Genomic DNA, 26,739 nt, shown 5'->3' with positions numbered 1-26,739 from the left:
CCCACTGAGCCACCCAGGCGCCCCCGTATTGGTGAATTTTTAAATATCCTTTTGTTTCCAGTGCTCCTTACATTCTCCTCTCACTGAGAACACAGACGCCAACAGAAAAGAGCTCCCATAAGAACTCACTGGCACATCTACCTACCGGTGACAATGACCTCCTCCCCCCGCCTCAGCCTTTCTCTTGGGTTTCTGAGACCAGCTCTCCCCCCAAACCCATTCACCCACCCAAGGACACGGGTCAGCAAGTCTGCCTTCTTTCCATAAACATAGTTAAGTCTCCTCTAACCCACCACTTCCCTCCCAGCTACCACCCATTTTCCTATTCCTCTGTGCAGCAGTATTCTCAGAAACCATTATCGGGGTGCCTGGGTGGCTCAGTCGGTTAACGGTCCGACTTCGGCTCAGGTCATGATCTTGTGGTTCATGGGTTCAAGCCCCGTGTCAGGATCTGTGTTGACAGCTCAGAGCCTGGAGCCTGCTTCGGATTCTGTGTCTCCCTCTCTCTCTGCCCCTCCCCCCTCATGCTCTGTCTCTCTCCTTCAAAAATAAACATTAAAAAAAAAATTAAAAAAAAAAAAAAAGGAAACCATTATCAACTTCCCGCCTCTAGTTCATCACCTCTCTCTCTCTCTTTTTTTTATAGACTTTACTTTTTAGAGCAGTTTTAGGTTCACAGCAAAACTGAGCTGAAGGTACAGAGAGTTCCCACATACTTCCTGCCCACACATGCGTGGTCTCCCTGGTTATCGGCATCCCCTACTGCAGGAGTACGTTTGATACAATGGATGAACGCACACGGACACATTATCGTCTCCCAGAGCGTCCACAGTTTACAATGGGGTTCACTCTGGGTGTGTGCAGTCTATGGGTTTAGACAACTGTATAATGACTTGTATCCATCATTACAGGGTCACGAAAAATAGTTTTGCTGCCCTAAAACTTCTCCGTGCTCATTCACACCCTGCTACCCAACCCCTGGCAACTGCCGATTTTTTTTATCGTCTCCATAGTTTCGCTTTTTCCAGAATGTCATATAGTTGGAATCCTATGGCACATACTGTTTTCTTTCACTTAGCAGCATGCATTTAAGGTTTTTCCAAGTCTTTTCATGCGTTCGTAGTGCATTAGTGGTGAAGAATATTCCATTCTGGATGGACCACACTTTATTTACTCATCCACCTACCTAAGGAACCCTCTCATTTTCTTTTGAATCTAACTCAGATTGGCCACTTACCCCCAACAACCCACGACCCTGCCATTGCTAAATCCAATGGCGATCTCAGCCTTCACCTACTGACCCATCAGCGGCATCTGAGACCACTACTCACACCTCCTCGCAACGTCTCCATCATTGATTTCTCGGCCTCCAGGCCACGGCAGTCACCTGGCTTTCCCATGACATCACCAATCACCTCTCAGGCTTTTCATTGGATCCTTCCTCTTTCCGACCTCTGATGTGGCACACCTCACACCCACACATCCAACCGCCTCCTCAGTACCTCCACTGGGCTGGCACACGGGCATCTAAAATTACTGCGTCCCCAGTTGAGCTCTGGGTCTCCCAACCTGCTTCCCTGGGTCTCTCTCTCCAGGTAGTGGCACCTCCATCTCGCTGTGGCTCATGCCAATAACCCTAGTGATGCTCTGCTCTCTCTTCCACCTACGTCCAACCCCTCAGCCAATCCTATTGGCTCTACCACTAAAGAAGGAAGTCTGGAATCTGACCAATCCTCACCACCTCCCACTCTACGCTCATGGTCCGAGCCACGGAGATCTCTCCCATGATCACAGCACGAGCCCACCGATGGGTCTACCTGATCTGTGCAGCCTCCTGTACTCTGTTCCCCAAACAGCAGCATGGCAAGCTCGGGAAACAAGTCAGATTGTGTTACTTTTCTGCTTCAAATCTTCCAGCAGGGCTCACTCGCTCACAATGAGACCCAAGGCTCTCAGTATGGCTCATATGGTCCTACATGACAGGACCCACATTGCATCTCTCTAACTTCATCTGCTATTACATCCTGCTGTGTGCCCAGCTCCAGGGACACCGGCCTTGGAGCTCTGTGACAGGCATGCTCCTGACTCAGGGCCTTCGCACATGCTGCCCCTGCTGCCTGGAATGGTCTTTCTTCAATTATCCATTTGGCTGGCTTCCTTAGGGACTCCGGGTCTTTATTCAAAAGCTGTCTCACTCAGAGAAGCCTACAGAAGCCACCTTATGTAAAATATCAATGATCCCCTCAATTCAAACCTTACCTCACCCTTCCCCGCTTTATTTTTCCTTAGCATGTATTTTATTTACTTATATTGATAATATTGTCATTCTTCCCTTCTAGAGTGTATATTCCACGGTGGGCATTTTGGTCTATGTTGTTTCCTGATGTTCCTCAGCACCTAAAAATGTGCCTGGCACAAAACAGCTGCCCAAAAGGTATTTTACGCTAGTAGTAATGAATGCATGAGTGAATGGGAGAGTAAATGAATTTCCCTTGGCTGAATCAAATCCGTAGCTTAATCTCTAACAAAAACCCAAGTTACTGGGCATTGGTACCTCATTAACATGGTACCGATCACACGGGAAGAAGTTCCAAAATTTCAAATACAAACATACAGCTGTGATGTTACACTGGCTTAAACTTTCCATTTTATCAGCCACTTAAAAGTATGAAAAACAACAAAAACATGATGGTCTTGGAGCCAGGTTCCCTTTGGGCTAGGAGTGTATTTGATCTGTTTATTCCCATATTTCAAGCCTAGCAGAGGTCAGCTCACAGTGGGAACTCACGAGATATTTGTGGCTTGAATGAACACTAAATGTGACTTTTATTTTGGTGAGCTGCCATTAGTTATTGAGTGTGCCAGGGTGAATATACCTCAGGGGTGCCCTGCAGGGCCCCTCCCTCCTATGCAGGGCCCCTCCCTCCTATGCAGGTATACAAGTAAAACCTTTCTATGGAAAAGATGATTATCTTTCCATTCAAAGGCTGATCACTGCTATTAGCAGCATTAAAGTGGTTCCTGAAATAGAAAAAAAAAAAAGGGTATTTACCCAGGTCAGAGATCAGGAGAATTACGTTGCTGAAAAGGCTTTGTACTTGAGACTGGTTTTAGGTTCAAAGCAGAACTGAACAGAAGGTACAGAGAGTTCCCATACACCTCTGGCCCTCACTCATCCACAGCCTCCCTCACTATCTGTCGACATGGCCCTCCCCTGTGGTACCTGTTACAACTGACGGACCTACGCTGCAGAGTCCGTATTTCTCTAAGGGCTCACTCGTGGTGCCCCACGATCTATGGGTTTGGACAAATGTACGGTCCCTGGCATCCATCGTTACAGCATCACAGAGTTAACTTCAGTGTCCTAAAAATCCTCTGTGCTCTCTACCTGTTTATCCCTCCTCCTACCTCAAGATAATTCCATCTGAAAGAACTGGTCTATACGATGGACAGGTTAGACCAGAGGATAACTTACATTTAATTCTTTTTAATGTCTTTATTTCTTTTTGAGAAAGAGAGAGAGAGACAGAGACAGAGTACGAGCAGGGGGAGGGGCAGAGAGAGAGGGAGACACAGAATCTGAAGCAGGCTCCAGGCTCTGAGCTGTCTGCACAGAACCCAATGCGGGGCTCGAACCCGCGAACCATGAGATGAGATGAGTTGAGCCAAAGTTCGACACCCAACTGACTGGGCCGCCCAGGCGCCCCAAGAGGATGCGCCCCAAGAGGATAAGTTACGTTTAAACCTTCTTCTGGAGTTGGGCCAAGGAGTGGAAGCCTTGAGTAACAATGAGGGTTATAATATGTCAACTTAACTTTGGAAGGAAACAATTGTTTCTTCTAAGTTTTTTTCAAATTTATTATTTATTATTTATTTTTGAGAAAGACAGAGTGAGAGCAGGGGAGGGGCAGAGAGAGGGAGATTTTCAAGCAGGCTATCTGCTGTCAGCACAGAGCCTGATGGGGGGGCTTGAACTCAGGAACCATAAGATCGTGACCTGAGCCGAAATTAAGAGTCGGACCCTAAACCAATGGAGCCACCCAGGTGCCCCAACAATTATTTCTTTCTATTTAAAGGGTTCTATCTGGGGGCACCTGGGTGGCTCAGTCGGCTGAGCGTCCGACTTCGGCTCAGGTCACGATCTCACAGCTTGTGGGTTCGAGCCCCGCGTCGGGCTCTGTGCCGACAGCTCGGAGCCTGGAGCCTGCTTCGGAGTCTGTGTCTCCCTCTCTCTCTGCCCCTTCCTCACTCGCATTCCGTCTCCGTCTCTCTCAAAAATAAATAAACATTAAAAAAAATTTTTTTTTTAAAAGGGTTCTATCTGGATAAAACGATCACTTCATACTTAGATGCCTGAGTAGGATGCCCTGGCAAACTGAAAAATGTACTCTGGGATCTATCTACTCCCCAGGAAATGACGCTCTTGATTTTTCCTTCAGCTTTTCATTAATGGATTTGAAGGAAGCATAAGTATAGGATCATCAGCCCCAGTAGAGGTTTCTGGTGATGTTTCTCCCAAAGAGGAACCTGAGGCACATCAAAGACTGAAGGTCACCATACGTAGGGCGGTGGTGGCCACAAGACATGAGCCCGGCTTCTACTTAACAGCCTGTCACCAAACCGTGTCAGCCCTCTCGGAATCTGTCAGAATCTCTCAGAGTCCTCCCAGGGCTGCCAGAACATTCCGACTGGAGTCCCCATCCTGCCACTTCCTAATTGCTTTAGGTTAAACAAGACACTTACATTCTCCGGCCTCAATTTCGTATCTGTAAGACCGGGTTGATTAAGGCCTGCTCTGCTATCCACACACGAATGGTTTTGTTTTGTTTTTCCTTTTTAATGTTTATTTATTTGAGAGAGAGAGAGCGAGCGAGCAGGGGAGGAGCAGGGAGACAGGGAGACAGAATCCCAAGCAGGCTCCATACTGTCAGTGCAGAGCCTGATGTGAGGCTCGAACCCACAAACCGTGAGACCATGACCTGAGCCAAAACCAAGAGTCTGGCACTTAGCCAACTGAGCCACCCAGGTGTCCCTCCACATACGAATGTTTTAACAAAGAAAGTAATTTCAGTGAGAGCAGCCAGAAAAATTTTAAAGCAATATCGAAATGGAGATATTCTTATGAAGTATTTATTGTTCCCTCCTTTATCTTATTCATGGTCATTGCCAAACACCTGTTGTCACAATCTCGTGTGCCCAGAAAATACTTGTAAGAGAATACACAGAACTATTGTTTTGTGTGGACTGTGGACAGACGGGTATTTTAACACTCCACCCCACCAGCCTCTCCTCAAAGCCATGATGGTTTTTTCTTGGCATCTACCATTAACAATTAAATCATGTGCTTCTTTAAATCGAATCATTTCCTTTCAAATCATCTCCCCGAACCTCAAAAACAAACAAAACATCTCCGCCAAAACAAAACATGGAATTTTAGACACTGGAAACTATTAAAACTAGTCTCCTTTTCAGACTGTTTCTACCACTGAACAAATTTACCATTTCATAGGGTATCATTCAAGATTTTAGACAAATTAGCACCACAAGTTTATTCTTCTATAAGGATCAAATAGGACTCCAAATTCTGCCTCACAAAATTGGCAGTTTAAGGAATGTGATAAAATCAAATATTCTTAGATTCAAGAATTAGTTCTTGAATTCCTCAGAAAAACAAACATGAGTTTAATGGGCTAATCAACATTTCCCAAGTATATTATGTTAATCTGGCTTTTTAAATGTATTGACCTAGAGGGAAATGCCCTGGGGAAGAGCCCTAAAAATACATACTCTAATGAAGTTTTCTTCTTAAAATGTCAGGTGTTTTTTTCTTTAAAAAAAATATATTTATCTATTTTGAGAGACAGAGAGAGCAGGGGAGGGGCAGAGAGAGAGAGGGAGAGAGAGAATCTCAATCAGGCTCCGCAGTGTCAGCACAGAGCTCGATGTGGGGCTTAAACTCACGAACCAAATCGTGAGATCATGACCTGAGCTGAAATCAACAGCTGGACACTTAACTGCCTGAGCCACCCAGGTGCCCCAAAATGTTAGTTTAAAAAAAAATATTTTTAACATTTATTTTTTAGAGACAGACAGAGCACGAGTGGGGAAGGGGCAGAGAGAGAGGGAGACAGAATCTGAAGCAGGCTCCAGGCTCTGAGCTGTCAGCACAGAGCCGGACGTGGGGCTCAAACTCACGAACCGCAAGATCATGACCTGAGCCGAAGTCGGATGGTTAACCGACTGAGCCACCCAGGTGCCCCTGAAAATGTGTTTAAAAAATTTTTTTAACGTTTATTTATTTTTGAGACAGAGAGAGACAGAGCATGAACGGGGGAGGGGCAGAGAGAGAGGGAGACACAGAATCTGAAACAGGCTCCAGGCTCTGAGCTGTCAGCACAGAGCCGGACGTGGGGCTCAAACTCACGAACCACGAGATCATGACCTGAGCCGAAGTCGGATGCTTAACCGACTGAGCCACCCAGGTGCCCCAAATGTCAGTTGTTTTTTTTTTTTAAACATACTTTGAATACTTTCATACCTGTCGGAGGACTGGTCCATCTAATACAAGAGAGACTTCTAAGGGTCACAAAATTACCCAGGATTGGCTGTAACCTCTTCTCCAGCCCTGCTTCTCGAGGATCTCACTGCTATTTTCACACAACTCACTCACCAGTAATCAACACTGTTTTCACTGAAACACAGGGAAGCAAACCCAAGTTAACAATGGACCCCCTAACCTTTGAGGGGCCAACGAGGAAGCCCTGTGGCACAGCAGGTGCATGCCAGACGCTGCGGAAGTCAAGCTGCCTGACATTTCTGGGAACAGACAGTACAGTCTTCTGGCTCCTCTCTTTAGAGGACAAGACCGGTAAGAGAGGAGAGGCTCCCCCAAACTAAGTTCTGAGAGCTGAGCTGCAAGGGAATCTGAAGAGGAAGAAAAGCCGGAGGGAAAGCAAGCAGAGATGTGGAGCAGGAAGTGCACCCGGGGTACCTTCTGGGAAGAGGCACAGACCCAGGGTAATGAGGAAAGAGCGGCCGTGACCTCGAGATCCGTACATGGACGACAGAGGCCCCCAGTTACGTGAAGGACAAAGCAGCATGCCCAGTGGCCAGCCCCCAGCAGGTGGTCGGCAAACAGTCGTAATTACTGGAATCACAGGACCAGACCCCTTGTGGAAGTCCAGGCAGCAAGCCGGGGACAAACCTCTGCCAGGAGAGCCAGCAGCAGCGTCTGCACTGATGTCAAAAACAAAGACAGGGACGCCTGGGTGGCTCCGTCGATTAAGCGTCCGACTTCGGCTCAGGTCACGATCTCGCGGTCCGTGAGTTCGAGCCCCGCGTCGGCTCTGGGCTGATGGCTCGGAGCCTGGAGCCTGCTTCGGGTGCTGTGTCTCCTTCTCTCTGCCCCTCCCCCCATTCGCACTCTGTCTCTCTCTCTCTCAATAAAATAAAGACATACAAAAATGTTTTTGAAAGAATGGAGAATGAGGGGCGCCTGGGTGTCTCAGTGGGTTGAGCGTCCGACTCCTGATTTCAGCCTGTGGGATTGAGCTCCGCATTGGGCTCTGTGCTCAGCGTGGAGCTCGCTTGGGATTCTCTTTCTCCCTCTCACTGAGCCCCGTCCCCAACTCTGCGCATGCTCTCTCTCTCAAAAACAAGCATTAAGGGACGCCTGGGTGGCTCAGTCGGTTAAGCGTCCGACTTTGGCTCAGGTCACGATCTCACGGCTTGTGAGTTCAAGCCCCGCGTCGGGCTCCGTTGTTGACAGCTCAGAGCCTGGATCCTGCTTCAGATCCTGTGTCTCCGTCTCTCTCTGCCCCTCCCCCGATCATGCTCTGTCTCTCTCTCTCTCTCTCAAAAATGAATAAATGTTAAAAAACAAAAAACAAAAAAACAACAAAGCTAAACCCAATATTGGTGGGATCATGAAAAAATGGTCCTTGAATCTTAAAGTCCATTAACTGGCCTTAACCATCTCACGTGGTCAAAATGACTAATAAAACGTTCTCTGTGATTTCATCAGGTAATTTGGCTGTTTGCACGTCAAATCTTACGAGCTTCAAATCAGAGCTGATAATTTCAGGGGGGGAAAACAGTGCAACTCCATCCGTGTAAAAATGAGTTTGTGCAAAACACATCACGGAAGGAATTATTACCTTAGGCAGCAGACTTTGGGGGAATAATGAGAACATTCCCTGAACTGAGTGGGCAAGGCACAGGTTGACCCACGCTAAGAAGCTCTTCAGACAAATGTCATTTTGCCTTGTGTTAGCAGGACACAGAGCAGTGTTTTCCTTCTGAGCCAAGCTAGGAGCACACAGGTAGAAGCAGAGAACAAGGTGGGTACATTCTGTCATGGTGTCTTGGGCAGACACCATCTGCTGGGGTTGCTGCTGGGGGACACAGTTGGGCGTCTAGGACCAGGGCCTCTGGAGGCACTGGAACAGCAGTGCTCTGGCCCCGAATGGAAGGAGGCCAAACTAGAAGACAGTCCCAGTTGCTAAAGTTTCTAGAAGGCACAACATTCTCTGCCTTGGCATTTAATGGGAAATGGGGAGCAATGTGTTTGGAGAAAAGGTGGACCCCGTGGGCATCTAATGAGACCAACCATAGGAGTGAGCTCGATGTGTGAGAACACCAAGGATGTTTCTTTAGGAACACACAGCTCGGTTCTAGCTTGGCTTCATTTCACTGATGAGGAAGTGAGTGGGGGGGGGGGGGGAGAAACTTGAAAACAAATAAATGGTCTCACCGTGTACCCCAACACACGCAGAGCACCACCTCCCAGAACACGCAGAGCAGATAAATAAGGGTGGGTGACTTTATCCCGCTCTGAGACAGAAGGGAGAGTGGCTTTCAAAACCACCCTGCACACAAGCCAGCAGGAATTCAATTAAATTCACGGTGAGCTCACATACGTCCTTCAAGGTGTTAGGGCACAACCAGACTTTTTTTTTTTTTTTTTGCTTCTAAGGAGAAACATAATGAAGCACGCCTAACCAAACTATGCCCTGATTCTCAGCCTCCCCCCAACAGCTATACAAACATGAGCTATCCAGTGAGGGGCTCACTCCCAATGTCAGAACCCTGCCATTCAGCGGCAATGGGAATCACTCGGATAGTCAGTAACCATCATGTCTATTAGAATTACTACTTACCGACAGAGGTATAAGTAAGGCAGACCGTGGATGATACATGATTCTCAGGGCCCGGCTTCTTCCTTTTCTTTTTAAAAAAATTTTTTGAACACTTAATTCATTTTTGAGAGATAGAGCGCACACAGAAGAGGGTCAGAGAGAGAGGGAGACACGGATTCTGAAGCAGGCTCCAGGCTCCGAGCTGTCCGCGCAGAGCCTGATGCGGGGCTTGAACCCATGAACCACGAGATCATGACCTGGGCTGAAGTGGGACGCCTAACCGACTGAGCCACCCAGGTGCCCCAGGGTTCTTCCTTTTCAAGAAGGCATGTTAGAATGGAAGTAAGGGTGCCGTTGCTACAGGAATAATATTCAACCCACTCTAATTGTTTCAAGTACATCTTTTAGAAATGCAAAGTTCACCTGCTGCAAGCAGCTGTGAATCAGTCATCTGTGGCACTTGACTGCTCTGAGGGTACAGATGACCCAGGAGCCCTGGAGTGCGGGCCGTGTCTAACCCTGAGATCCACCAGAGCCCATGCTCAGAGCTGACACAGCAGGTTTTGAAGAGATTAAACAATCTGATCAACTTTGCTTTGCTTTCCAAACATGTCCGCGGACTGGTCTATGTCTCAGGCTTGCCTATGAGCTATGGCAATACCGTGGCTAAAAGACTACTCTTCCTTCGGTCTAAGAGTCACTTACCCTCATCTGTCTGCTCTGCATGCACATGTGGGTTCAACAGGGAACTCAGTTCTTGAGTTCACGCCTTTCAAACCAGGTAGCAAGGGGGAAAGGAGTCTCTGGAGGTGTGATCATGTGTGCACTTTAAAAAGATAAAAACCAGGGGCGCCTGGGTGGCTCAGTCAGTTGAGCATCTGACTTTGGCTCAAGTCATGATCCCGCGGTCCCTGAGCTCGAGCCCCGCGTCGGGCTCTGTGCTGACAGCTCGGAGCCTGGAGCCTGCTTCGGATTGTGTCTCCCTCTCTCTCCACCCCTCCCCCGCTCACAGTCTCTCTCACTCTCAAAAAATAAATAAATATTAAAAAAATAAAATAACAATCACATCTGGGGTGCCTGGGTGGCTCAGTTGCTCCAGCGTCTGACCTTGATTTCAGGTCAGGTCATGACCTCATGGGTGGCGAGGAGCCCCGTGTCGGGCTCTGCACGGACAGTGTGGAGCCTGCTTGGAATTCTGTGCCTCTCTCCCTCTCTGTCTGCCCCCTCCCTGCGCCCCCTCTCAACATAAATAAAAACTTAAAAAAATTTTTTTTAATCACATCTGACAAGAAAGAAAAGAAGATTATAAATGTAAAGATTTGCGCTAAGTGGTGCCTTTTCCTCAAAGCATCCACGAGGTTCACACAGCAGCTGTCATCACAGCTTTCCCTGTGAAGTAAGAACAGACTTGGGATACTGGACACCCTGAGGCAAAAACTGAAAATACTGAGCGATTAAAGAGAAGCCAGACATCTTCATTCTGAGTCCAATACATTGAGAAATTCCCTTGAGCAGTTATAAAATGCAAAGAACTGTATTTACGATCCCTGTGTTTCCTTTTTTTTAAAAATGTTTTACTTACTTTTGACAGAGAGAGAGAGAGAGAGAGACAGAGCATGAGTGGGGGAGGGGCAGAGAGAGAGGGAGACCCAGAATCCGAAGCAGGCTCCGGGCTCCGAGCTGTCAGCACAGAGCCCGACGCGGGGCTCGAACTCACAGACCGTGAGATCATGACCTGAGCCGAAGTCGGACGCTCCACCGACTGAGCCACCCACGCGCCCCAATACCTGTGTTTCTTTTAACAACAAAAGCTTCCCTAAGTCACAGCTTGGTCACTCGGGAGCGGGGCTGAAGTGGGGATTTGGGTAGGTCAGAAAAGAATTTCCTTAAAGCAGGTTACCAGCAAGGCCATGATACAGGGAATGGCTATTTTACTGGACTTCCTTGACCCATTGAGAAATGCTTGTTTGCAACCAACTGAAATACCAATCACAAATGCCACTTATAGCCACAGCCTCTACAGCTTAGTCATTATCTTATGGCTGAATCCGTGAGAACTGGGGCTGGAGGACCCCGGCCCCCACAGCCCCCTGTGTCCCCCAGAAGCACACCCAGTGTCTGGGGTCCGGCTAACCACGCATGTGTGGGGAGGTGAAGGAGCACAGGACTGGGGCTCTTCCCTACAGTGCTCCCTGCCCCGTACACACCTGGAAAGACCTCACACTCCCATGTACGGCAGCCACTCGGCTTGTCCCTCAAGCCTCAGGATGGGCGGGCTTCGGGGTTCGGGCTGTGGCATTCATGGTAGGCCAGCCCAGAGTAACCCCTCTTACGCCATGGTGCCCCAGGGCCTAGGAGTCCCCATTTAAGCCCACCGAGGGGCTCTGTGGGGGTCCTCCCCCGGCTCCCCCCACCCCGTCCCCGCAAGTCTGTCTTCATGTCCGGGTGGTCTTTTGGGCAGTTCTCGCTCTTCTTCAGTGCAACTCACAGCTTGCGTTTGAGCGACCGCCATGCCTCAGAGCCATGCTGCCCAGCTTCTCCTGTTCTCAGCCAGGCTGCAGGCCGGACGGCAAGAGCACATTCAGGAACCGAAGTGGCTCCCTCTTGCCGGCCGAGTGAAGCACAAACTCCGCTTGCCATCGTCGAGGCCCTCTGCCTCCACCTTTCCGCCTCTTGTCTGCCACTGGCCGATGCTGCCTGTTCACCTGCCACGGGTCGATGCCGCTGCGAGTCCCCTCTTCCTCTGCACGCTTCGGCCCACACTGGCCTCCCCCTCGGAACCCCGCAGCCCCACACGATTCAGCGGTTAGCTCTCCACGAGTCTTTACGTGTGCGTCTCCCCCGCTAGACGGCAGGCCTTTTTTTAAGGTCAGGGATTATCCCTTTACAGTATTTTTTCTGTGTCCTCACGTGTGGGGCACAGGGTAGACAGGTTCTCAGCCAACCTTCCAGGGGCCTAGAACCCCCAAAGCTTAGAGATGGAGGAAGGTCTTCTTCAGCCCCTTCACTTGTTATCGAGAGGAAACGACTCAGCTCTGGAGAAATTATCAGTGAATTTTTGTTGCCAGTGACTTGGCAGAAGAGACCCCAGGCTGCCCGCCCCCGGTCCACGGATCGATGCTTTTGTGCCTCTTATACCGGCCGCCCTTCACTTAAGCCCCGGGGCTTATTTTTTTAAAGCTCCCTAAAATACACCTCTAAGCAACATTTACTTCGTTTATGTAGGGGTGTTCAGTATATCAGAAAATAAAAACTCCCCCTAAAAATAATGTATGATCTTCACTTTTCACTCAATCAGGCCGTACTTTTCCTTCTTCTTTTTTAAAGTTGTTTTATTTATTTATTTTGAGGTGGGGCCGGGGGGGGGGGGGGGGTGGGGTGGGGCAGAGAGAGAATCCCAAGCAGGCCTCGTGCTGTCAGCTTAGAGCCTGATGCGGGGCTTGAACTCATGAACTGTGAGATCATGACCTGAGCCGAAATCAAGAGTTGGACGCTTAAGCAACTGAGCCACCCGGGCGCCCCAAGGCTGTACTTTTCTAATATGAATTCAGTCTGATATCACAACAATCGAACTAGACAACTCCATTCCCTGGCTCCCGAGGGAAAAATCCGTCCCTTGAACCCCGGCTATGAGGGGACGCTGCTGTGCAGCCCTCCTGCCCTTGGCTGGTGGTGTACTGAGGAGGGGACAGAGCAGGATGGCCGAAGAAACTCTCCAGACACCCCCGACCCCCGCCAGCCAGGGGGAACAGGACGCAGCCTCACCAGGAGGAGGCGACTGCCAGCATGAATCGACACACAAAACGTAGTCGTGAGAGACATGAGAGCAGGAACCTGAACGTACAAGTTCAGGTGCCAGTGTGACATTTCAGCCACATCCAGGTTACCTTCGCAAATGACAGGTGGGCAGCCAGAGTTGCTGGAAGAACAAATGTGGGTGTAGGTCATGTTCCAGAAACTACCATTGGCAGTGTGCTGCCTTTTTTCCCCCTTTGTTAACTTAGTTTTGCTCTTTCCACCTTTGTTGGTTCGATTTTTAAACGGAAGATGCACTGCAGAGTAGCAGGGGCGGGGAGGGAGGATGGGCCCGGCCGAGCGGATGACAGATTGCGTGTCCACACACGGGTGCTCCTCCCTGCTGTTTAGGGGCGTGAAAGCGTGGGCCTCATCCGCACCCCCTCCTGAGCGGTGCATCTGTGCAGGCTCCCCGTGGGCGAGCTCGTGTCCCGACCCCTGGGTGGCAGGTAGGTGTTGACGTGGGGTCTCCTCTCCCAGCTCAGAACTCGGGGAGCCCTCTGATAGGGAGGCAACCTCTCCGGACCGCCTTTAATTAACTTAATCCCCTAACCACAGCCTTTAAATAATTGAGCTCCTTGGTAACCAGTGTTCAAACATTTAAAGAATTTTAGCTACAAGAATGCTTTAACCTTTAAATTCTAGTTTCAAACATTCCACTTTGCCTCCTGGTAAGTCACAAGCTGGTGGGGGTAGGGAGGAGGCTTGGACAAAATTCGGTGTTTGGGAATAGAGAGGGCACCTTAGATCATCCAAGAGTAGCTGGGAGCCCTGTTATTCAAATGACATCATTTCAAATGGTAATTACGGCAAACTTAAAAACAAGCAGAAGTGAAAATTACTCAGGTAGTTTTCCGGGTCCCATGATAACTTTGCCCTCTGTCACAAACTGTAAATACTCTTATTTGAAGGTGATCGACCTCCTAAAATTCTGAGATTGATTCCTCGTGGAAAAAAAAATTATGTTTTTCTTATTTACTTTCTAAAAACAGAAAAGACCTACACTGACTTCTTGGTAATTTATTTAATGTTAGGTGCATCTAAAAACCGCACTGGAGAAGGTATTTATTTATTGCTGTTCTCTGGACTATACAGAATATAAATTTTAAATTGAACAATTATGTCAGATACTAAATATCCTGTTGTTAAAATTTTAAGAAAAATATGAAGCAAATCTTCCTGTCCCGCTCTCCCAGTTTTCCATATGGCCCTATATAATATTAAATTAGAAAATAATATTACAGTTTAGAGACTGTTTCTTAGCCGGGAAGTTGAAGTATTTAAACTATTGTTAAATGAATTAATCAAATGGCAACTTGGTCGAGAGAATTCACATGCTTCACCTGCAATACCTTCTCTCTATTCTCTACCTATAGACATGCTATTTCTCAGGGCCAAGTTCAGGTATCACCCCTCAAAAGCTTTCTTCAAGTCTGAGTCAGATGAATGACACATAGATGTGATGTGAAATCACAGCACGCGGCTCCAGTGCAAGGACGGCCCTGGGGACGCCACATCAGAGTGAGTGCAGCCACGGGTGGACCCCGAACACTCAGCAGGGACCTCAAGTCTGACAGGCCCATGACTGAGCTCCAGGTCTACCCCAAACCTGCTCCTTCCCCGGCCTTCTCTGTCTCCAGGAAGGGTTCAGATCAAAAACCTTGGGGTCGTTCTTGATTATTCTTTTTCAACACCGCACATCCAATCTATTGGCAAATCCTGTTGGTTCCGCCATCCATTTGTGTCTGAGATCTGACCACCTCTCACCACCTACTTCCTCTGCCTGCTCTAAGCATCTGGGATATTGGAAATGTCCTGCTTTACGCCCTCGGCTTCCTCTCTTGCCTTCCTCCACCAGCCTGAGTGAACTTGGTAGAACAATCGGTCAGGTCACGTTACCCTTGTGCCCAAACACAAGGGGGTGGTATCTGAACTTGGCCAGGGCTTTCCACCTCGCTCAGAGAAAAGCCCAAAGCTTTGCAGCAGCCTGGGACACCCTACCCCGTGTGCCCGCTTCCCTTCTCCTTGACCTGGTCACGCGCTGTCTTACTCAGCACCAGCCATGAGGGCTTTCTCACAGCGCCTCCGATACGGGGATTGTGTTCTAGAACAGTCCCCCAGATAGCTGAATGATGCACTATCACCTCCTCTGGTTCTTGACTCAATGCCATTTACTCAGTGAGACCTTTTGTGACTTCCTTATCAGAGACCACAGTCCTGGACCACCCCCCCCCCCCCCACACACACACCCAAGTCTCCCTATCTCCTTGGCTTCCTTCTCTCTGCTGGAGGGGATGCTGCTCCTTAGCAATCTATCCCCACACAACGTGCTGTGCATTTTACTCCACTCAGTGTACATCCTGCACCTCTTTCACTCCTCACACAAAACATAACACTTCTGACACCTCTGGTCGCCGTATGCATGGATGGTTTTTTTCTCCACAACAAGCAATTCTGCACGACAGCAGCTGGTGTCCTGTGAGTCAGTCCCATTCCGACACTGTCTACTTGGAGATGGCATCAGATCCCACAGGTGAAGGGCTCAGTCCCGCAAAGCTGTCCTCACTTCCGAAGTCAAGTCCAGCTGGCAGCTGTACTTCTGACTTATCGGCTATAAATCAGAGTTCCCACGATCCCTTCCTCAGGGTCAATTTGCTAGAAGGGCTCACAGAGCAAACAGTCCGTTCACTAGGTCACCGGTTCCTCATTTTATGACTCAGGAACAGCCAGATGGAGAGATACATGGGGCGAGCTGGGAGGGTCCCAAGGCAGGAGCTTCTTGTCTCTGTGGACTTGGGGTGTGTCCCCCTCCTAGCGTGGATGTGTTCACCAACCTAGAAGCTCCCTGAATCTCGTGCTATTGGGATATTTATGGAGGTGTCCTCACAATGGCATGACAGATCATTAACTCCATTTCTAGCTTCTCCCCTCTCTGGATGATGGGGGTGGGGCTGAAAATTCCAAGCTTCTGATCATGGCTTGGTCTTTCTTGATGACCAGCCCCCATCCCTAGAGCACACGCAGAGCTGCCTTCCGGAACAAAAGATTCTCCCAGTGCTCTAATCAGGAATTTACAAAGCTTTTAGGAGCTCTGTGCCAGGAACCTGGGGCAGAGACCAATATATATTTTCCATTATCTCACACTTAATCATCTTATTTACAGGATCTCCTTCCTCCTACTAGACAGACATCCAGTTAGGCAAGATCCCCAAGTGCCTGGATCAGTACCTGGTAAACTTAAGTGCTCAATAAACATTTGCTCAGGAATGCATGCCTTTCTCCTCGCTTTGGATCACTTAGAGTCTTCCACAGTGCAGTGAGTAGACACGAGGCACTCAGATACAACTTTTTACATAAATAACTGTAGGAGGTCATTTAAGCAATGTGGGCCTCTGTTTCCTTATCAAGACAATGACAATATATCTGAGGTCTCTTGAAAATGAGTAACATCTTTAGAAATCTCCTTGCTTTACAGAAGAGCAAACAGACTCAGACAAGGGAAGAAACGTGCCTTCCTTTGCCTTTAATGAGGACCTACTGAGTGCTAGGGATGCCACAACGTGAGGCCAAGACAGCACTCATTCTCAAGACCACCTTTGCGGGAAGAGAGACGTGAAAACAAATAATTCTGTCCAAGGTGGTAAGTGCTGTACCAGAAGAAGGGGATAGTCCAACATCAGGCAGGACACAAGATGCTGTGGGAACCAGAGAGGAGAAAGAGCAGGAACAAATGGGGTACACGTCTGGGAAGACGGGGAGCACAGCCAGCTTCTGTGCAGCCCCCAGGCCTGTGTGTGCCCAGCTCAGGATGCCGCACTCAGGGTGGCACTCTTCTCTTCTCCGAGACACGGGTGCCTCTCCTGTCTCCCCTCCTCGGTGCGCCTTTGGTCTAAAGGTCTCCTTCGGACTGTGCTGCAGACTCGAACCAGAGCCTGAATAATCCTCAAGAGGCTTCCACGAAGCTGAGCAGAGAGGGGGCGAAGGCACCACCTTGAGTAAATAGCTTAATTTGGGTCCCCATGCCGCTCTAAGCATGAATAGGGGATGAGCACTTATAATTGACCCTCCAGTGCTTATTTTTCTCTTGCAACTGAAGTATAATTAACACACAACATTGCATTACTTTCAGGTATACAACAAGATGTTTATACCAAAGTCTATATTTCAATACTTTTTTTTTTTTATGTTTTATTTTATTTGTTTTTGAGAGTGTGCAAGACGGGAAGGGCCAGAGAGAGGGGGACAGAGGATCCGAAGCAGGATCTGTGCTAACAGCAGAGTCCCACGCAGGGCACAAACTCATGAACCGCGAGATCATGACCTGAGCCAAAGGCAGATGCCCAACCGACTGAGCCACGCAGGTGCCCCTCAGTTCTTCTTCTTTTTTTTTTTTTTGAGGTGCTACCCAGTGTTTTTATTTTTTTTTATTTTTTTCAATATATGAAGTTTATTGTCAGATTGGTTTCCATACAACACCCAGTGCTCATCCCAAAAGGTGCCCTCCTCAATACCCATCACCCACCCTCCCCTCCCTCCCACCCCCCATCAACCCTCAGTTTGTTCTCAGTTTTTAACAGTCTCTTATGCTTTGGCTCTCTCCCACTCTAACCTCTTTTTTTTTTTCCCTTCCCCTCCCCCATGGGTTTCTGTTAAGTTTCTCAGGATCCACCTAAGAGTGAAACCATATGGTATCTGTCTTTCTCTGTATGGCTTATTTCACTTAGCATCACACTCTCCAGTTCCATCCACGTTGCTACAAAGGGCCATATTTCATTCTTTCTCATTGCCACGTAGTACTCCGTTGTGTATATAAACCACAATTTCTTTATCCATTCACCAGTTGATGGACATTTAGGCTCTTTCCATAATTTGGCTATTGCTCAGAGTGCTGCTATAAACATTGGGGTACAAGTGCCCCATCAGTACTCCTGTATCCCTTGGGTAAATTCCTAGCAGTGCTATTGCTGGGTCATAGGGTAGGTCTATTTTTAATTTTTTGAGGAACCTCCACACTGTTTTCCAGAGTGGCTGCACCAATTTGCATTCCCACCAACAGTGCAAGAGAGTTCCCGTTGCTCCACATCCTCTCCAGGTGCCCCTCAGTTCTTATTGCTAATATGCAATCCACTGACCACACTTGGAGAAATAAAAACTAGCATTTTTTTTAAAATTTTTTTTTTCAACGTTTATTTATTTTTGGGACAGAGAGAGACAGAGCATGAACGGGGGAGGGGCAGAGAGAGAGGGAGACACAGAATCGGAAACAGGCTCCAGGCTCTGAGCCATCAGCCCAGAGCCTGACGCGGGGCTCGAACTCACGGACCGCGAGATCGTGACCTGGCTGAAGTCGGACGCTTAACCGACTGGGCCACCCAGGCGCCCCAAACTAGCATTTTTTTTAATTGTGTGTTTTTGTTTCCTCTGCTCAGCACCCACAAACTGTGCTTATATTGACTTTACATTACCTGGGTCACTGAGTCCCTGGGGAGCTTTCTGCCCAAACCTCACCACCGGGTACCATAACTAAATCTACAAAGGCTTCAGAGCTTGGGCTCTCATCTCACAAAGCATGTCAACTTGAGCCACAGCGCCCAAAGCAAACAGAACCTGACGGGGAATCAAGCAGATAGTAGCCAATGAGGAAACACGGCCAATGTCAGACACAGCCCAGTTAATCTCTTTGATTTAAGAACCTATTCTGTTTCACAAATTAAAGAACGGAAACACAAGTACAATCAGAAAATACAAGACTGCTGGGTCTGCTTCACACCCAGGGAGAGAATCATGGTCCTTCCGGTTCTACTTCCTCTGTGCCTCCAAATCCCCCTCCGCCTCATTCTTCACTTTGACCTTCGGTCAGGGGCACGGCCCTGCGATGGAGTGGCCACCAACTCTGAAGGCAAGGAATCCACCCAGAATGAATAAAGAAGTCAGAGCACAAACTGAGTCTGGGAGACAGAAGCATCACAGAAGTCTAGAGGACACCCCCAAAGTTGTCTGCTTTTTGAGAAGGAGACAACCCTTAGACAACCGGTAACAGACAAGGTGATCATGGCACAGTCAGCAGAGAAGAGAAGGACTTCAGCAGTTCATGGATTTGGCTACAGTTGAGACCGAGTGAGGTTTCTTGAGAATAAAATCTAGCACAGTGCAATTCTATGCCAAAGAGAGGGTACGGTATAAACGGTTTCTCTGTCCCGGAAACCAGCTTGCGGGAAGTCGGACCACATGAAATCGCCGTATGGGTCAAAACAATGAAGCAATTTCACATGCTCCAACTTCAGAGTCCTCTTCTGTGCTAGAGACAACAGATGGTCTCCCCACCCTCAGCAGTCCAACGTGTGGTGCATGAAACAACTTGTCCTGAAAGGCACCAGATTTCCCACTGGGTTACCGGTACAAGAGAAAATCCTATCTGGACTAGATTTACAGTTATGTCATAAAAGCAAATGCATGCTTTCTTTCAAGTTATTATCATTTACAATGGCAACAGGATGTTCCGAGTGCCATAAAATAGGCATAGATAATAGCAAATGTATAGTTTTGGGGGAGAAAACCCCTTCAAAATGCTAAAGAAGCGATGTTTCAGAGACAGGGATGGGCTTACACATGAGTATTAGTAAATATTAATACATACTCTTTGACCATTAGTGGGTGGAAACATTTCTAGGATTTATGACGCATTTCTCTGTCTTCCTAAATAGAGTCAGGTTGAAGCATTATTCCTGATCATTCAGGGATATCGATTATTACAATGTATCCTAAAATAATGGTCTTATTCATGCATATGCAGTTGTTGGCATGTCATACATGGCAAAGACATAAAAATTCTGTTCCTTGTGTTCCTATATTTGGTTTTTTGTTTCTTTGTTTTAGCACAACAACAACCAAAAACCACAACAGTACTTCTGTATTACCTTGCTAGGGCTACCATAAAAAAGTACCACAGATTGGGCGGGTTAAACAACAGAAATTCATTTTCTCATGGTTCTGGAGGCTGGAAGTTCAAGATCAAGGTGCTGGCAGGCTTGGAATCTTCCGAGGTCTCTCTCCTTAACTTGCAGATGGCACCTTCTCATCGGGTCCTCATTTTAACTTAATCACTTCTTATTTTTTAGATTTTTTTTTTAATGTTATGTATTTTTGAAAGAGAGAGCACAAGCAGAGGAGGGGCAGAGAGACAGGGAGAGAGAGGATCCAAAGCAGGTTCTGTACTGTCAGTGCAAAACCTGATGTGGGGCTCAAATTCACGAACCTCGAGATCATGACCCGAGCTGAAGTCGGATGCTTAATAGTCTGAGCCACCCAGGCACCCCATTAGTCACTTCTTTAAAGGATCTATCTCCAAATACATAGTCACATTCTGAAGTATAAGGATTAGGACTTCACCATTCGAATTTTGGAGACACATTCAGCCCATAACAAGCCCCTATGCCTAGACACTATGCAAATATCAAGCTCTTAACCCAGACACATCTGGACTCAAAGCAAGGCCACTACTAGTTTTGTGACCTAGCTAAGGTCCCTGAACCTAAATTTTACTTTCAGTCTCTTTTAAAGTGAGGATAATGACCCCTACACCTCATTAGCTCCTTGAGATAGGGGTACACATAAAGTGTTCAATAAAAGTTTGTTTTTAATAATATTGCTTTGGGGTGCCTGGGTGGCTCAGTCGGTTGAGTGACCGACTTCGGCTCAGGTCATGATCTCACGGTTTGTGAGTTCGAGCCCTGCGTCGGGCTCTGTGCTGACAGCTCAGAGCCTGGAGCCTGCTTCTGATTCTGTGTCTCCCTCTCTCTCTGCCCCTCCCCCATTCATGCTCTGTCTCTCTCTGTCTCAGAAATAAATAAACATAAAAAAAATTAAAAAAAAAAAACCAGCACTCTCAACAATAGCCAAATTATGGAAAAAGCCTAAATGTCCATCAACTGATGAATGGATAAAGAAATTGTGGTTTATATACACAATGGAGTACTACGTGGCAATGAGAAAGAATGAAATATGGCCCTTTGTAGCAACATGGATGGAACTGGAGAGTGTGATGCTAAGTGAAATAAGCCATACAGAGAAAGACAGATACCATATGGTTTCACTCTTAGGTGGATCCTGAGAAACTTAACAGAAACCCATGGGGGAGGGGAAGGGAAAAAAAAAAAAAGAGGTTAGAGTGGGAGAGAGCCAAAGCATAAGAGACTGTTAAAAACTGAGAACAAACTGAGGGTTGATGGGGGGTGGGAGGGAGGGGAGGGTGGGTGATGGGTATTGAGGAGGGCACCTTTTGGGATGAGCACTGGGTGTTGTATGGAAACCAATCTGACAATAAACTTCGTATACTGAAAAAAAAATTAAAAAAAATAATATTGCTTTATTTTTCTGATGTTTAAAGTATTTGTCTTTTTGTGACCTTTTGCTTAGGCTTGCTTATAGCTGTACGTTTCCTTCTTCAATCCACTAGAGGCTTTGAAGCCAGAAAATTAAATTTGTTAGAATTAAACATAAAGGCTCCATATCAAGACCAAAGGCTCTCCTGCACATAAAGACCACAGACTTCAGCACGTGGGATTTCAGATCTCTCTTCCAGGTCAATAGTTTGCTTGGTTGTTTCTGGGGGAATTCCTTTCCTCGTTGGCATTTCTGTTCCAGATAGAATACAGTATTTACCAAGCATGTTAGATAAGGCAATTCCAATGTGAGGTGTGGCTTTGTCACCATTCCAAATTTTAAAAAAAAGGGCAGTGGTGTCACAGATTTGACCAAAATCTAGTGACATTCTACAATAAACAATCATTTGTTTTGGAAATGGTTGGGATGGTAGCTACTAATCTAAATGCTGCATACCCCTGAAAATTTTAACCAACTAATTTAAATGCTTCATGCCACAGTGCAAAGAAGTCTCAGATGCTAAACTGTCTTCTGGAAAGTTTTCCCAAAGGAAGTACAGCTCTTAGAACTCCTCTGACTTAAGAGTTCCTTTTAAGGCTTATTCTAAAGCTGGGTTCGGCCAACTCTTTCTGCAAATGGCCAAGCTGTAAATAGTTGAGGTTTGGGGGCCACATGGCTCCTGTCACAAACCTGCCACTGCAGCGGGAAAGCAGTCATAAATGATGCCAAACAAATGGCTGTACGCCAGCTCAAAGTTTGTATGGGTGCTGAAATTTGGTTCTTGTAAAACGTCAACGTGTCAGGAAACATGACTTTTCTTTTGATTTCTTTTTAGCCAGCTGAAAAGACGAAGACCATTCTTAGCATGGGCCGCATAAAAAGAGGCAGTGGGTCAGATTTGGCCCAGAAGCTGCAATCTGCCCACTGCTGTTAGATTCTAAAAGCTCAACCTGTATTTGTTGTTAACCATAACCCAGTTTTCCTAGTGAAAATGGTTTGAAAGCTAAGGGTCAACCTGGAACCCCTGTTTCCTTCTCCCATGTTCTCTTCCTGAAAACGACCAATGCCATAGCAGCTCCCTACCTGACCGGAGCTGTAAAGGCCACTGTAAAACAAACCAAATTAGCTTCCTTTTCTGAGCACTTTATTTATTTATTTATTTATTTATTTATTTACTTACTTACTTACTTACTTACTTACTTACTTATTTATTTATTTTGAAGTTTATTTATTTAGGGGCACCTGGGTGGCTCAGTCAGTTAAGCGGCTTGAGTCTTGGTTTCAGCTCAGATCATGATCTCACAGTTTGTGGGCTCAGGCCCCACATGGGGCCCCGTGCTGACAGTGTGGAGCCTGCTTGGGATTCTCTCTCTTCCTTTCTCTCTGCCCCTCCCCCCACTGGCTCTCTCTGTCTCTCTCTCTCTCAAAAATAAAAAAACTTAAAATTAAAAAAAAAAATAAAGTGTATTTTTTTAGTTTGAGAGAGAGAGAGAGAGAGAGAGAGAGGGTGCCAACAGGAGAGGGGCAGAGAGAAAGAGGGAGAGAGAGAATCTCAAGCAGGCTCTATGCTATCAGGGCGGAGCCAGGCGTGGGGCTTGAACCCACCAACTGCGAAATCATGACCTGAGCTGAAACCAAGAGTTGGATGCTTACCTGACTGAGCTACCCAGGTGCTCCCCTGTTCTGAGCACTTTAAATAAAAGTTTCAAAACCTCTCTTCATAAACAGGGATAAGGCAGCGTCATGATGCAAGGCCCCATGCTTACAACTGACAGCAACAGGGACTGAGCTATCATCCAGACCCCTATTTACAACACAGCAAAAAAGTGACAGCCTTACAGTCATATGCACACAAAACTTTTACCAAACATCTGCATGATATAACCTTGCTCAGGGGGATGAATAAAGAAGTCACCTTACAGTAAACTGACATGTTCTTAATTATTTCTCCCTTCCCAAGCGTTCCTTACTCCTCGGGGGAGAAAAAAAATTCATGGTATAAAAGTTGTATGGGAAATGCCTCAGTCTATAACGCCTCCTTCTATTTATCTACAGCCCTTCCCTCCGGAAAGGTAAAAGTGTACCACAGTTTCCCCTTCCACTCTCATACGGTTCCCACGCAGGTGTTGCTGCATTTTTTTTTAATCAAGGAAAAATAAAGAGACATTCAGTTGTTTGAAATAATTCCCAGAGTCCTTGGCAGAGCGGAGACTGCAGATCATCCCTGAATCACCAACCTAAGACTTCTTCCCAAGAGACCACCAAGCTCCTCGCATAAACTGGAAGCCTGGACTTTGTGAGAGGCGAAGGTTCTGCCGTAGACACATCCCGTTCCTGTATCAAGGTGATGACCAGGAGAACAGCAACTTTGTAATCCCCACTGTTACCATTCTAGGCAACCATTCTAGGGTTGGCTGTACTGACTGGGTGACAATAAGCTCAGGGATTTGCCACGTACAGTGCGAGAGGAGTTAACCAAGCAAACCAACCACGGCCACAGCATGTCTACTATCTACCCGAAAGACAGGCACGAACCATAACTCCAATTCGAGTTGTCTAGTAATTTTCTAGGACATATTTTTCTAGTAATGAAGTATACTGGCTTCATCCGACCAACTGTCTGACTTCCGGCCACGAGACCGGTGTTTTGCTACCACGTGGAACATGAAAATGTATCAGATACCGGGTCGACACAAAACCAGGAGAAGAGTAGCTTTGATTTAGGGAATTCTGAAGTTTGCTGGAACCCTATCTGAATTAATGAAGTCAGTTCTATCGAGGACAAGAATTCATTGATTTGCTAATGTTACAAACTGAGAGGCACCTTTTTCATCTAGTTTATCCTTAAGTGCCCCTTGCACCGGATTTCCTAAATGAACTCTTGTTTTGCATGAATACAGACTTTCTTAGGAACTACAATGTAATCTGAATACCAATAATAAGACATCTATCCCCACCTTTTTTCTTATTTATACAGGAACTGCATTTTTCCTAATTAAAAAAAAAAAGAGGAGACACAATCTAGGAAATAACTGTCTAATCGAGATGTAAACTCATATTTTTTTGAGATTTAATTAGCTGCTTATAATGAGGTTATACATGAGCTGTGCCAGTCCTAGAAAATCCCACCCAGTAAAAGCAAATGCATTCTTTTCCTCGCAACACTGTTCTTAGACTGTTCTACTCTTAAAATACCATTACTTAGAAGGTACTGAAAGTGAAAAACTCTTCCCAATGTTCACTCAGCACCGTGACCCAGTTGTAGACTTTCTGTAACCCAGTGGAAAGAGTTCTGCAGAGAATGAATATTCTCCATTCAGAATAAATGTACTGCAAAGGAAAAGCATGGTGACCTCTAAATGTTCCCAGAAAGGGACCCAGCTGAAGACAACGGAAGCGAACACTTGGAGACATACAGCTAAAGAGTGGTGTTGGCAAAGGTGAAAAGTAAGAGAATACGTCTTGTTTAGGGCTAAGTTTTTAACGTATCACAATACAAGCTAGAATTCTGTTTACTACAGTTTAGAAATTCACCTCAGACTTCTAAACCATTGCTTCACAGGATCTTGGTGGAAAGTGTACTATTTACTATTACTCAGTACCACTTATTACTAAAACAATCAACTGGGTTTAGCCCAAGGGGAATATAAACAAATAAACCCTGGGAAGTGTGGAAGGGGTGGAGTGATGTAAGAGTTGGCGCCACAAGAAGTTGATTCACCTGCTCCGGAGGTGGGGGCAGGGGCGGGTCCAGTATCCCGGCAGGGATCACTCCAGGCCCAGATTCTAGAACTACACTGGGAAGTAGTAAGTGTGTGCCCTTGTGCACGCCAAGATGGATTGTTCAAAGACTGGATCTCATGGATAAAAGGGGGGCTTCGCTGAGCATTCTTTGGGATACTTTCCAGGGTTCAAACATCAATTTATAATTATCTCCAACCAAGTGTGCGTGCCCCACTTAGCCGCTGGGAAAAATGCAGCCTTCATTCACCTAATCCGGCAGAGTACGGGGCGCCCTGGGGCACTCGCCGGCCTCGGCTTTCACCCGAGGACGCTCTTCCATTCGTGAGCGTCCTGCTGGGTGAGTAGTGCGGGGTGGGGGAAGAGTCGCTGCGAAGTTGAAGGGTGGCCTCGCACACCTAAAGTTGAAAAAAACTGCTGAATCAGGGTGCCCCCATTTTGCCGGATCCTAGGCAATCGGATGCTCCCTTCCCTCACCCCTCCTCCTACTCTGAAAAGAAACCGGATCCGCCTGTCCGCTCGGAGGTCACCTGCGAAGAGCAGAGTGATGTCACTCGGCTACCCCCACAACCTCCCCCCAAACAGCAAAAAGCCGAGAAATCTATGCATCACCCAAAGAGAGGGCACCCTCCGGAAGGTGACCCTCCAGCGCGGCCTCGGCCCTGCGGGACGGGGTCAGGACGAAGGTGAGCGCCCTCGGAGCAGTGGACAGTTTCCAGCATCCCCTCGCCTCGCCGCGTGGCGGCCGGGATGCTCCGGATTCCTACCGGACAGTCTGGTGCAGGGCACCGCGAAAACACAGGACGCAGCCCGCGAAGCCCCCGCAGCCCCCCGGGCCGAAGGCTTCGGGGACCACTTCCCAAGAGTTACGGGAGGCAACACCCAGGGCGTGTTCCGCGGCCACTGCACCGGCTTCCGGCTCCGCCGGGTGTGCGCGCCGCGGGAGGGCCCGGGGCGCCGGGGCGCGGGCGGCGGGCGCGGAGGGGGCAGGGGGGTGGCCGCGGCGGCTGGCCCCTACCTGTGGTGGAGAGCACGGTGCTGGCGAAGAAGAGCGCGGAGGTGAAGTCCCAGTTCCAGTTGCCCGAGGCGTTGCTGAGCACCGACACGCCGTAGTTGCTGGCCTCCAGCACGCGGCCCAGGAACTGCTCGAGCTGCTGCTCCGACAGGCACTCGTGCTCCTCCAGGAAGCGCCGCTTCAGCTTGCGCAGCTCCTGGCGCAGCAGGTCCTCGTAGGGCAGCTCCACCGACGAGAAGACCACGGCGCCGAAGACCAGGTAGAGCAGGTAGCCGAGCACCAGGAAGCCGAAGCACCAGGCCGAGCGGTGCCGCTCCACCAGGCGCACGCACGAGCTGCCGGCCAGGGACTGCAGCATCTTCCCCCGCCGCCGCCAAAGCAGCCACAGCCGCCACAGCCGAGGCCCACGCCGCAGACCGGCCCGAGCGCGGCCCGCCGCCCCGCCGCCCCTCGGCCCCGCCCAGGCCCCGCCCCAGGCAGCCCTGGCCCCGCCCCCGGTCCCGCCCCCGGCCCGCCGCCCACTCCCCCACGCGCGCCCTCCGCGCTCCCCGGCAGCGCCGTGTGCCTGCGATTGGCTCGCCCGGGAGTGGTTTTGCTTCCTTCTTTTCCTGTTCCCTCGCACTGTAAGAGGCCCCGATGATGTGGCGCTGACGTGGCTGGCGGCTCAGG

At 48.1% G+C, this 26,739-nt stretch overlaps 1 protein-coding gene across 1 annotated transcript in view; it reads right to left on the bottom strand.

The window, feature by feature from the left end:
* The window catches only part of KCNK1 (potassium two pore domain channel subfamily K member 1), a 53,913-nt gene extending 27,389 nt beyond the window's left edge, over positions 1 to 26,524 (bottom strand). The window contains exon 1 of the mRNA XM_027046901.2: positions 26,074 to 26,524. Within this exon, the coding sequence (XP_026902702.1) occupies positions 26,074 to 26,428 (355 nt within the window). The 5' untranslated portion in view covers positions 26,429 to 26,524. The remainder of the gene's footprint in view (positions 1 to 26,073) is intronic.
* Between the last annotated feature and the right edge of the window lie 215 nt (positions 26,525 to 26,739).

Source organism: Acinonyx jubatus, chromosome D2 (genome assembly GCF_027475565.1).
Source record: "Acinonyx jubatus isolate Ajub_Pintada_27869175 chromosome D2, VMU_Ajub_asm_v1.0, whole genome shotgun sequence".
Classification (NCBI taxonomy): Eukaryota; Metazoa; Chordata; class Mammalia; order Carnivora; family Felidae; genus Acinonyx; species Acinonyx jubatus.
This window is presented reverse-complemented; position numbering and strand designations above follow the sequence as displayed.